At 34.5% G+C, this 13342-nt stretch overlaps 1 protein-coding gene across 10 annotated transcripts in view; it reads right to left on the bottom strand.

Moving 5' to 3' along the window:
• The window catches only part of INVS (inversin), a 121125-nt gene that overhangs the window by 42283 nt on the left and 65500 nt on the right, over nt 1-13342 (bottom strand). For 8 of the 10 annotated variants that reach the window (XR_004319362.1, XM_014559744.2, XM_032478080.1 and 5 more), the window contains 5 exons: nt 13041-13214; nt 9470-9637; nt 5885-6065; nt 2672-2781; nt 1549-1720 (listed from right to left, as the gene is read on the bottom strand). Coding sequence is in view for 9 of the 10 variants with exons in the window: in XM_014559744.2 (XP_014415230.2) it covers nt 1549-1720; nt 2672-2781; nt 5885-6065; nt 9470-9637; nt 13041-13214 (805 nt within the window). In the remaining variant the exon portion in view is untranslated. The remainder of the gene's footprint in view (nt 1-1548; nt 1721-2671; nt 2782-5884; nt 6066-9469; nt 9638-13040; nt 13215-13342) is intronic. The other 2 variants (XM_014559746.2, XM_014559747.2) reach the window with 1 other exon arrangement.

Raw genomic sequence — 13342 nt, 5'->3', positions numbered from 1 at the left:
TTGTAAGAATTCACTTTTAATTAAGGAAAAACAACCCAGTAGAGGGATGAGGGGAGGAACTCACTTGCATAGAAGAGAAATGTCAGGAAGTTGTCTCTGACATATAATAAAATCCCCTTAGGAGAGCGAGCCCAGGGAATGAGTGAATGTGAGAAGAATTTATGTCTCAACCCCAACCATGATGCACACCTTTAGTCAAGAGAATGCAAGTATCCTAGTCCATACTTTATTAAAATACATAAAAAGTTAACGAGCAATGCTAGTGATAAAGTAAAAGACTGCATACTAACAGAAGTCTGACAAAAAAATTAAATGTTCAGACCATTTAAAAAAATCAGTATCCTATGTGTCTGTACTACACCCCATAAGAAGCTTAAGGTCTACTGTGAAGCTTTGACAAAGAAATACTTTTGAAAGTTAAAGACTTCATCAAAATTGCTACCACCTAAAAACTCTCTTTAAAAAATTAGAAAGTGTGACGGTCTAAATATAGGGAAGAAGATATTAGGTATAGCAGCTCCCCTACCTTCTATCCCCAAGGGCTGCATCAATAGATTTAGTGGTCAAGAAAGATCTTATCCGGAATAACAGGTAGGGGTAAATGGCTCTCTCCACAAATAAAACATAACATTGAGAAGCTCATAGCTTCTCAGAGATTTTACTCTGTTCAGTGTTATCATGCTGTTGTGTGATTTTTCTTTCTCCTTCTGACTTTCAAGTGGATATACAGGCATTCCTCGGTACGTATGGTGGGTTGGTTCCAGGAGCCCCCACGGACACGAAAATCTGAATTTGCTCAAGACCCTTACTTAAAATGGTGCAGTACAATGAATACAAGTTAGCCCTCCACACCTGCACGTGTGAAACGCGCAGACAGGGAGGGCTGACCGCAGTACACAAGGAAGAGACCTCCAAGTTGACAATGAATGTTAAAAGACTTGTACTACTTCTCTCAGTAATCAACATCTGGTTAAAGGGCTCTCTTATTAGAAAAAGAGATGAAAGGAAATATCTAGTAAGAGCTTTTGAAGTTTTGAAGCTTCTAGAGTCATGGGAGGTATCTCTAAAATGGGAGATTCAGGATGTGGTAATGCTACTCAAAATTGAGGAAAGAGCATATTATATGAGACTGGCAAGAACATACTTACATGTGTGCATTCCTTAAGATATAATGCTAAATTTTTGAAAAAATAGTTAATAACTACTAAATATGCAAAGTTTTAAAGTACAGGTTCATGCTTTCTTTTTATGCAAAGATATGATCAGAAGAGTTCCTGCAATCATGTCTAAGGAGCAACAAGGCTTTTAAACCAAATGTCAAGATTCACTTGGTAGAGACATAGGCTAATTTTAGCCGTAATACTTGGAAGAAATAAAGCCGTTGGAGTGCTATCCTGGAAACCTAAACTTAAAAGTGAAGATGAAAGAAAGTCAAACAATATTAGATTAAGAACAATGGTGTCAACTTACTATTTTGCCAATTTTATAGCACAATCTACACTTTGGAGCCCGAATGAAAGCAAACTGAATATGTCTACTGGTTCTTACCTGTCCCTCCGTATTTGTCTGCCATGTTAATGTCAATGTCAGATTTTAAAGTCAGCATAGTCCTAAGGACGTCATCACTGCCTTTCCCAGCAGCCCACATAAAGGATGTTCTTCCTTCAAGATCTGAATCATCTTTTACTGAAGGATGTTTTAAAAACACTTTAACAGTTTCCTGTAAGAAAACTTCATTTAAAAATTTGAAACAAGAGAATGGCATTTTCCATGGTAATAAAGCCAGTGTTACATACGACTTACACCAAGCAAAGCATTTTTTCCTCTACTTTTGAATCAAACGAAATTATCTTTTTATGAATAACAAAACTACAATTTCCATTGAAAGTAACAATCCTCTGTCCTTTTATATTGGTTTTAGTTTTCATAGCACTTCAAAAATATAACCTAACTCCCTCATTTAATATTCTAATAATTGAGAATGATCATCCTCCATTAAGTTTAAAAACCTAACTTCAGAGAAGGCTAATACATTCTCTCACTGTGAGTTTTGTTACTAGTTTTAAAAATAATTAGTGCATTTATTGAAAGTGACAGGTGGTTACTGAGAAATGCAGTATTCAATCCATTTAAACAAATATTTAATCAGCAATTCCTACATTCAAGGTCATTTCTCTAAGTAATCATACAAAAATTAGGACCCTTAATAATTCTTATAGTGTTTGATAATTTTAGTTGGGGTTACTATTCATAGCATTTAAAATTGCATCTTTCCTCAAAACTCAGATGCTTACAAACTTTTAGGAAGATCACAGAAAATTTGCTTGAGTGGAAATAAAATAGTTTCAGAAAAAAAATTTCTGGAGGTTGTGAGTTGGTCAAAAAAGGTATAAAATGTTGATCCTCAATATTTTAGAGCAAGAAAACATTTAAGGGCTCATCTAATCCAGCCCCTCATTCTACAGACGAAATTTAGGCTCAAGGTCATACAAGTATTAGGAACAGCCACAGGAGTACAATCCACGGTTAAATCACAGCACTCTTTTTACTCGCAACACACACAACAACTGGATGACCAGTACATGGGGTCTTGTTTTATCTCTTACAACTGCATATGAATATCAAAATAAAATTTTAATTAAAAAAAAGATAATTGTTGTGATTTACTTACAGCAAAGTTACTCTGAGCTGCATAGTGCAAGGGCGTTGCTCCTTGGCTGTCAGATGGGATGGTTCCAGACTTATTTCTTTCTAAAAGGAGATGGACAATCTGTGCATGGCCTGAAGAAGACACAAGGTAGTTATTACATAAAATGACTGAGTAATTTATAATCTATTTAAAGGAAAGGGGTAAGACAAATCACCAGCACATAATACAGTATTTACAATGGTTTTGAAATAGTGGCTTCTCACAAAAATACTGTAATTATGTAGCACAAAGGCAAAAATGTACAACACTAAAAACTTGATACTTCAATCAGGAAGAAAATGACTAACTACAACTGCCAGGTGAGAAAAAACTATATTAGGTATTAGCTCACTGCATTCTCTGGCTTCACCTTGTAAAAATGCTCACAAAAAGGGAAGGAAGGTGTGTAGAAGCCAGCCCCTCTCAGCCATCGGTGTCCCTAGACTCTAGGCTTCATTGCACAACCAATGAGAACTGCACAGCTGGTCTCTTCTGCGATTCAGGAGGACAAACCATCATACAATTTCTTGTAACCTCTGAGGTCTCCCATCCACTCCTTCTAACCTCCCTCCTCCAATTTTTTAACATCTAGGCAGTGATTTCAAATCCCAGAAAACAAGTGGGCAGGAATGATGAGGTGGTGGTGGTAGAACAAAATACTCTGCAGTGCATTCTGGAGGATGTGGTCTCCACAAGTAAAGAACTATAAAAGGATCAAAGAATGAACAAGCTTGGTAAAAGTATGTTTAGGAAACCTGAATTTCATACATGCCATTGCTTCAGTATATAGGGAACCAGGCAATAAAGAAGATGCCATGTTAGTAGAATAAGAATACACTGCATGAAAGCCAGGCAGAAAAAAGGAATTTAAGTGGGAGTCATGCTCTACCTGCTTTCCAGCCATGGTCTGAGATGGCGTTCTCCATAACACAAATGACCAGAGGTAGGATCAAAGGCAATCTATGCCACATAGTTAATCTAAATATATATCATCTTATTTGAAAGATAAAGAGAAAAATTCAGAAAAGGCTATATGAAAACATACTATAGGACAGGGAAAAAAAGAACACCATCAGAAAGAATAGCATACCTCAGAAAATGATCTAGAGAAGGATCCAGAGGAAAATTTCAGGCAATATTTGGCATCCTTGACTTGTGCAAAGAGATGGACTCTATGAAGTGAAACAGAATATCCTAAGAAAAAGCTAATCTGAAATGAAAAGGCAATGAAAGGAGGTGAAAAGGAAAAAAGCTGACATAAAAAGAAATATTGAGAGAAGGAAATTTACAATGGAATACTACTCAGCCACAAAAAAGAATGAAATAATGTCAACTACAGCAACATAGATGGACCTAGAGATTATCATACTAAGTGAAGTAAGTCAGACAGAGAAAGACAAATATCATATGATATCACTTGTATGTGGAATCTAAAAAAAATGACACAAATGAACTTATTTACAAATAGAAACAGGCCCACAGACATAGAAAACAGACCTGTGGTTGCCAAAGGAGAAAGGAGGGGAAGAATAAATTAGGAGTTTGGGATTTATAGATACTAACTACTATAGATAAAATAGATAAGCAACAAGGACCTACTGTATAGCACAAGGAACTATATTCAATTCTTGCAATAACCTATAATAAAAAATATGAAAAAGAATATATATAACTGAATCACCATGCTATACACTAGAAACTAACACAACACAGTAAATCAACTATACTTCAATAAAAAATATATAACCTAAAATACAATCTATAGGAGGCAGAAAGAAAGCAGAACTTATGGAACAGAAAGTCAATTTAGTGTTGTGGAGACAAATTTACAAAGTCCTCCTAGAATGCAGAGGAAAAGGAAAAAAGGATGAAACTGCATGTTGAAATGAAGTCTACATAATAATTACAAATCTGACTATAAAACTGAATGAAAATGTAAGAATCATTTAAAAAAGAGACAATGTGTAATTTCAAAACTAAGTCCACAATAGTTATTTATTAATAACTATTAATATTAATTAATAATCATTATCAGATTATATTAACACATATCCAAAGACTGATAAGTGAAAGTGTACTAAATTCCTCAATTTTAAATAGGTAGGAATCAATAGATGCAGTTTTGCTCTTTTTTGGGGGGAGGTCATTAGGTCTATTTATTATTATTATTATTATTATTATTATTAATTATCATTATCATAATCATTATTATTAATTTTCCCCAATGGAGGTACTGGGAATTGCTAAGCATGCACACTACCATTTGAGCTATATCCTCCCCCTACAGTTTTACTCTTGACTCTGACTTAGGCTTAAAGTTTTCAATAAATTTAAAAGTAATTTCTTTTTGTTTTTTTTGGTGAGTGGGAGGGGGAGGTAATTAAGTTAATTTATTTAGTTTTGGAGGCGGTACTGGAGATTGAACCCAGGACCTCCTGTATGCTAAGCATGCACTCCACCACTTGAGCTATACCCTCCCCTCTAATTTAAAAGTAATTTTTAATAGAACCTAAAGACTCTCCTAAAACATTAGGCAATTCGAAACCAAATAACAACAAAAGTAATTCATATACCACAAGACAGAAAACAAAGGAAACAGGGAAAAAAAGCACAAATTAAGAGAAGAAAACAACAACAAAACACTAATAATACTCAAAGAGCAGAATAACAGAAAAAAGACCAAATTATACATCTTATAACAATGACTATTTATGGGTAAGACTACTTCACTAAAAGAAAAAGACTCTTAGATTGTCAAAAATCAGACACATATACATATAATACTCTCTTATCTAAAAAAGTGATCCCCAAAAATGTTAAGTAAAAGGCTTATCAGGAAATATGAAGAAAAGAAAATCAAATATCATGGTATTTGCATACACAAAATTAAAGCCCTCTTTCAAAAAAACAAAGTCATTGATTGTGAAGAATATTTTACATTTAAATTTGTCAATGAAAGTGCATTACTTTTGTAATAAAAACGACAAGTTAAAACATGATGGTGAAATTAATATATAATAGAATACATTTATATTACTAAAATTTAAGCATACAATAGAGAGATTTAGGTATAAAGCCACATATCAACTAAAAATTAAAATAATTAAATAGGACAGTGGAAGAGAATCTACGGAAAATTTCCTACATTCATGCAGTTCCTCCTACAGTTGATCCCTGGTTTCACATTCAACTCACCTAGTAAAGCTGCCCAATGAAGTGGGGTTCGAAATAAGTTATCATAAGATGTTATATTGCAGCTTTCATATGAAGTCAAGACATCAACCACTGTCACATTCCCATCAGCAACTGCAAAGTGAAGAGGTGTTCGACCCTCATAGTCTTGCCAGTTCAGTAAAGACTCTGTTGGAGCAGCATCCTATTTTTAAGGAACCAGAGACTTCAGACATACATGGAATCCTCAATAAATCACATTTGATGTAAGTAATAATTAACCGAGCAATTTTTGAAACCTCTCTCAGAAGAAGCAAAGTGATAAAATTCAGGAAAAATTACATAGTCTAAATCTTTAAAATTTTATTTTCGTATTTAAATATAAGAAGTACAGAAAAGATATAATAAGCAACTATCTAGATTAAATAGAGCTCAAAATTTTGCCTAATGTGTTTTTTATCTGTTACGGATTCAACTAAAGCCATATGCTTTGTATTTTTGCTTCAAGTGTATACACCCATAAACAATAGATAAATTTTGTGTTTTCAATATTTATACTTGTGCATTATACCATGTATATCCCTGAATTTTTCCTTTCAACATTATACTTTTGAACTTTTTATTTCAACACTATACATCTGGGTGTCTATGTTGATACTAGTTCATGTATTAAACCACAATTTAGTTATCCATTCTGCTACTGAGGGACATTTAAGTTATTTACATTTTTTCCACTATTAACAATAACGCTGCAGTGAACACACTTCTTTATATGCCCCCTTATGGCACATGTGTGAGATCTGTCTCTAGCCCAGAGACCTACATAGGGAAATTGCTGGGTTGATGGCTATCTGCATCTTCGACTAGGTATTGTCAGACTGCTCTCCAAATGGTTGTACTAATTAACACACCCATGACAATGTGTAAAAGTTTTTATTTCCCCCACATGCTGGCACAAATTAACCACTTAGTATTCTCAAACTCACATTTTCCCCCTTATAGGTATGAAAAGCATTTCATTGATGCTTTAATTTGTATTTCTTTTATGAATGAGGTTGAGATTTTTTATCATATGTTTATTAGCTATTGGGTTTAAATTGACAGTTGACAACATTTGTTCATTTTTCTATTGCATCTTTGTAGCAGATATGATACACTGCTTAGGTTCCCCTTCAAGACTAAAGGACTTACTTCCCCAGCTGCTGCACGTGCTGCCAGCAGATGACCCTCAACTGTCAGCCTCCTGAATTGCTTCAGCTAAAGAGAGTTACCTCACCCAGCATCAGGTCCCTTCTCAGATGAGGTCATATCCAAAGCCAAGCCCTCTTGCCCCCATTTGAGAACTCTGAAGGGCCACCCCAGATTTAGAGCTGTCTATGTAGTTAGCCTAGTTTCCAAAAAGTGTAGGAAAGGTATTATAAACGCCTCAGGAAAAGAAGTAGAATATTACCATAGTGATATTCTAGGCCCTTGAGTCTCCCAAGAACTAAGATGTATTAAAAAAAAAAAAAAAAAAAAGAAGAAAGAAGAAGGAGGAGGAGGAGGGGGAGGAGGAGGAGAAGAAGAAGAAGAAGAAGAAAAAAGCCAAGTTTGTGAGGAAATAAGATATTATGAGTAAGAATCATCCTCCAAGGACTTCAGATCTTGGAATTAACACATAAAGAACATAAAATAACTATCTATGAAACAGGTAGAAATTAGAATGAAGTAAAAGGTGAGCAAGGAAGAAAAACTATCAAAATGACCTGACAGATCTGAAAAAGAACCAAATAAAACTTAGAGGTGAAAATATAATCACTAATATTAAAGACTCAGTGAATAGGGTAAACAAGAGATTGCACTCAGCTGAAGAAAGGCTTGGTAAACTGGAAAGCAGATCACGTATAATTACCCAGAACGTAGTAGAGAGAAACAAGATGGTAGAAATGTGAAAGAGAGATTAAGAGACATGGAGAGTAAAATGGAAAGGTCTAAAATACGTATTATTGGAGACCCTATAGGTAGGAGTAGAGAGAATGAAAGAGAGGCAATATTTAAAGAGACAATGGCTATATAGTTTTCAAAACTGAGATGTAATCATCAGAATGTGTATGAAACAGGATTAAAAAAGACACAGCTAGACACACTGCAGTAAAGCTGTAGAATGCCATACAGAGTATTTAAAAGCAGCCTGAGAGAAAAGAGATCATCTATAAAGGAATGACAATGAGACCAAACACAGACTCTTCAGGAAGAACAATGAAAGACAGAAAGCAGCAAAACAGCAGTCTGAGAGAGCTGAGAAGAGAAACTACCTAGAATTGTGCATACAAGAAAACTATATATTCAAGAGCACAGTAAAATGCAGACATTCTTAACAAGTAAAATCAGGGAGTTCACCAGATCCTTTAGATCTACACTAAAGGAAGTTCTAAGAATTGTATTTTAGGAGGTAAGATAATAACTTTAGAAGAAAAATTTGAGATTCACGAAGAAATGCAGAGCAAAGAAATCAGTTAACATGCAAGTAGAAATAAATTATCATTGTATAAATAAAATAATATCTTTAAAAGTCTAATTTGTGTGTTATAAGCAAATAGGACTAAACATTAGATTACTATAGCATACAAGTTGAAATTTAGGAAGGAGTGACTAGAAAACCTCAAAAAAATCTACTGATAAATACTCAAGATTACTAAGAAAGTATAGAAAGTTGGTTAGATATATAATTAATGGACAAAACTATCAGTTGCATTCTATACACCTGCAACAACCAGTTAAATATACACCTTAGATATGCTAAAAGAATAAGTTCAAAGCAGTATTATTTCTAAATAGCAAACAAAAAAACGTTCCAAATGTCAGTCAGTAACAGAATGAATAATGTGTGGTTTATTCGTGACATGGAATACCATATAGAAGTAAAAAGTAATATATTACAGCTACATACAGCAACATAGATAAAATCACCAGCATAATATTGAGCAAGAGAAAAGCATGTTGCAAAATACACACAATATGATTCTATGTATATAAAATTCAAAAACATTAAAACTAAACCATATATTCTTTAGGGATACAATATATGTGGCAGAACTACAGTAAAAATCAGTCGAATGATAAACACAAAATTGAGGCTAGTGGCCACCTCTGAGAAAGGAGAGAGTGGAATGGTACTGGGAAGTACCCAGGGAACCTCAAAGGCAATGGTAATGCACGTGGCTCCTCAACTCAGTGATGAGAACATGAGTATTTGTTGTCTCCTTATTCTTTGTATCTTACATGTATTATATAACTATTCACTTATATCTACTTGTTATTTAATAAGAACAAGTCTAAAACAAAGTTGGATGTGATAAATATAAATTCATAAAAGTAGTTGATGGGGGACAGGAATGAGCATGGTACAGGGGGAGAGGATGCATTTGATAACCTGCACATAGGAAACATCTGTGTGGTCTTAAACAGTAGTATTAAAATGTCCTATTTCTTGGGTGATGAGTTCACATGTTTGTTGTATTCTTTTGCTTCATAATTTGTATGTCATATATATGATTTGCAAAAATTGTATATTTCATAATACAGTTTTTTTGAAAGGCCATCCAGGTCTAGCAGCACCACTGTACCCACCAGAATGCATCGCACTGTATGAACAGCACTTGGATCTTTGTGATTGGCCGCCCAGTGAAGTGGGATCTTGCCTTCGACATCAGGAATTCCAATGTTGGAATCATGTTTGATGAGCAGCTTCACATGCTCAGGGTTATTATAGTAGGCACTCCAATGCAGAGCTGTTTGCTGCAAAATTGAGAAATTCTCAAAATAACAACAATAACAACAGTAATGGTGACAAAACAACAAACTTTTCCCAAGCTTTTATTCCGTGACAGGTACTGTTGTAGGAGTTTTACATGTTTTATCTCACGTAATCATCATGACAACTCTGGGGGATGAGTACTCTTGAATTTGCATGTGATTGATGAGGAAACTGAGCATGAGGAGGACTAGCAATCTGCTCAAGGGTGTAAAGGTAGTAAGTGGCTGAACAGAGATTTTAACCCAGGCGTCTGACACTGGAATCTGACGTCTTAATCATGGCAGGGATTTAGGTCATCAAGTACTAATAAATGACAAAATACTAAGAAAGGGAAAAGCAGCCCAATAACTTATGAATAATTATCAACAAAGTAAGTGATGAACTTGATAACTGCACCAGGCACCTTAAGAATTTGAGAGGTTTTAAATTTCAGTATCTACCAGAAAAGATTCATGTATAGGAAATCATGGATCTGGAATCCATTTCTTATACCAAAGGATACATTTTAAATTTAACTATAATTTTATGGATAAATTGTTAGACCTAGTTACTGATGTTAAGATAGATTCTGAAAATACAGCAACACTTGCTTTATTTTAGATAAAAGTTAAAAATGAACATCCTGAATTTGTTGATGTTGTTTTAAAATCTCTTCTGCCATTCTCATGTCATACTGGTTTCCCTATTAGGAGAATTATTAAGAAAACACATAAAAACTATTTAGATATATATTATCCCTTGCAAATAGCATTGTCATCAATACGGTCTAGAATTAGATCACTTAACAGCAGGAACCAAGCTCATTTGTCACATTACAAACTTTAAATGTTGACATACGTGGTATTCATTCAAAGTGTACTTATAGGCATCTAACATAAAGAGTTACTATTGTTTAGTGACAACTGCAGAACAAAAATGGTCACAAATATCACAGCAATTAATTGCCTATAACCACAATTTCAGTAAACCACAATTACAGTTTCTGTAATTCTTTTCCTTTTCTATGTTACATTTGTTCTGAATATACTTACTGAAATATGTTATGTCTGTTGAACCTAAGAGTAAAAACTTTAGGATTGTATTTTTTTTTACATCTTTGTTTTTTATTTTTCAAGTAATTTTTTTTTTTACCTGTGGTAAAACGTACATAACATAAAATTTACCATTTTGACTGCTTTTAAGTCTAGAGTTCAGTGGCGTTAATTCACACTGTTGAGCAACCATCAGCAACATTCATCTCTAGAATTTTTTCATCTTCCCAAACTGAAACTCCACACCCATTTAACAAAAACTCCCAAGTCCCACCTCCTCCCAGCCCCCTGGCAACCACCATTCTAAATTCTGTCTCTATGAATTTGGCTATTCTAAGTAACCCATAAATGGAATCATACAATAGTTGTCCTTTTGTGTCTGACTTATTTCACTTGGCATAATGTCCTCAAAGTTTATCCACGTTGTATCATGTGTCAGAATTCCATTCCTTTTTAAGGCTGAATAATATTCCACTGCATGGATATGCTGCATTTTGTTTATCTAGTTGTCATCAATAGACATCTGGGTTGTTTCAAATTTTGGGGTATTGTGAGTAATGCTGCTATGAACATAGATGTACAAATATCTGTTTGCATTCCTGATTTCAATTCTTTTGCGTATATAACCAGAAGATTTACTATATCATATAGTAGTTCTATGTTAAATTTTTTGAAGAATCACCACACTCTTTTCCACAGTGGCTGCACCACTTTACATTCCTACCACCAGTGCACAAGGGTTCAAATCTCTCCACATCCTCACCAACACTTGTTATTTTCATTTTTTGTGTTAATAACTATCCTAAAGGGTATGAAGTGCTATCTCATTGTGGTTTTTGATTTGTGTTTCCCTAATGATTCGTGATATTGAGTATCTTTTCATGTGCTTATTGGCCATTTGTGTATCTTCTTTGAAGAAATGTCTGTTCAAATTCTTTGTCCATTTTTTAACTGGGTTGTTTGGCTTTTTATTGTTTATTTCTAATGTCTTTTATAAGATTATTTGTCTGTGACAAAGTAGAAATTAAAAAATATAACAACAATGGATCCTGCGCCTCAGATGATTTGAGACTCATTGCTTAGGTTTTTGTCTTTATTCTTCGTGTCTGCCTGGACTATGCAGATCCACTTTCCATCTGTCTAAATGAATAACCTCCCTACTCTGTTCAAGAATATACAGGGACTGGAAGACAGCAGGAAGTTCACAGAATATACTGGGGAAGACATGAAGTCCAAAGATGGTTATAGCTCCTTAAGTGATTAATGGGTCTTTGTGGATTGATCAAAGTGCTTTTTTTAGTGAAATATTAGCACTCTAAATGCTGTGAGTTAGGAATAATATTAATTTACAATAGTTGTAAAATAAAATTAAAGTTAATTTCAGAATTCTGGGGTATGTGAGTGACTACAGTAAGCGAAATCTAAAAATTACATAAAGAACAGAGAATGAAAACATGACTGAATATAAACCCAGTGAATCAATCATAAGAGTTTTAATTACATGGGAGTGCTAGAGTCAGCAAGACTCTATGATTAAGTGCCTGATAAAAAGGAAGAGGATGATTGCATTTGTCCAACTAAAGACCGTATTTTTTTCCTAGAAAGAATGATCAGAGCATTGATCAAAACAATGACCAGTGTATATAATATGTTAAAATTCAAGAGCAGGGAAGATAATGGACCCTAGTAACAATGCCAGAGCAGATGTTAGAATTAAAATGAAACAAATAATAACAACTTTACAGCTAATATTTATTGAGAGCATACTATGCACTGGTCATTGTGCTAAATACATGACATGTATCGTCTTAGTTTATCAACAACCCTATTACCCCCTTTTCACATATGAGAAAACTGAGGCATAGAGGAGTTAAGTAATTTGCCCAAGCACATAGAAAAAGCAGTGGCTTCCACACTGAAACCCAAGAAAAATGGTGCCAAATCCCAGGCCATTAAAAGCACTGTGCACTTAGAACATTACCCAGGGCATTTGGCCACCACAAATCTCACCACTTAGAGCAACTGTCACGACTAGCAGTCAAATACTGAGTTTTGGAGTTAGGCAGAACTGGGTTTGAATTCTAGTCCTGTCACTTGGCTCTTGGTCAGAACTTTAATCTTCTTGAGCTTCAGTTTCCCCATATGTAAGAAGCTGATACTACCCACCACGCATAGTTGCTAAGAGGATAAAATGACAGAATTTAAGTGAAATGCTTTACTGGGGTGTATGGAGACTTGGCATTGTTCCACCACGCATGAGTGGTGATCTAGGCCTTTTTCCTTGAGGTTTCACATCGTAAAAGGACGCATTTGCTTTCTGCTTTATTTGCCTTTGACTTTGACAGTCCATTACCTTGTTTTTATCTTGTGTATCTACTTCTCCCGGTGCCATAAACTTCAGCAGAAGCGCCAAACACTTAGGGCTCTTGTGCCGGGTGGTCAAGTGTAAAGGAGTCATTTCTTCCAGATCCTTCTGCATCCAGTTTGCTCTGCGAGTAAGTAAGAGTTTCATGAAACGATAATTTCCCTAAATGAAAAACAAAAGACAATAAGAAGAAATTTAGCTTGAAGCCAAAATTTTTTTTTAATTTTAAAATGTTTTAAGTATTTTAATTACTTTGCTAGAGTAATAACATTCAGATAAATTATAAAAGG

The sequence above is a fragment of the Camelus ferus genome, chromosome 4 (assembly GCF_009834535.1).
Source record: "Camelus ferus isolate YT-003-E chromosome 4, BCGSAC_Cfer_1.0, whole genome shotgun sequence".
NCBI classification, from domain to species: domain Eukaryota; kingdom Metazoa; phylum Chordata; class Mammalia; order Artiodactyla; family Camelidae; genus Camelus; species Camelus ferus.
Note: the sequence above shows the minus strand (reverse complement) of the source record. Positions and strands in the feature narration are given on the sequence as shown.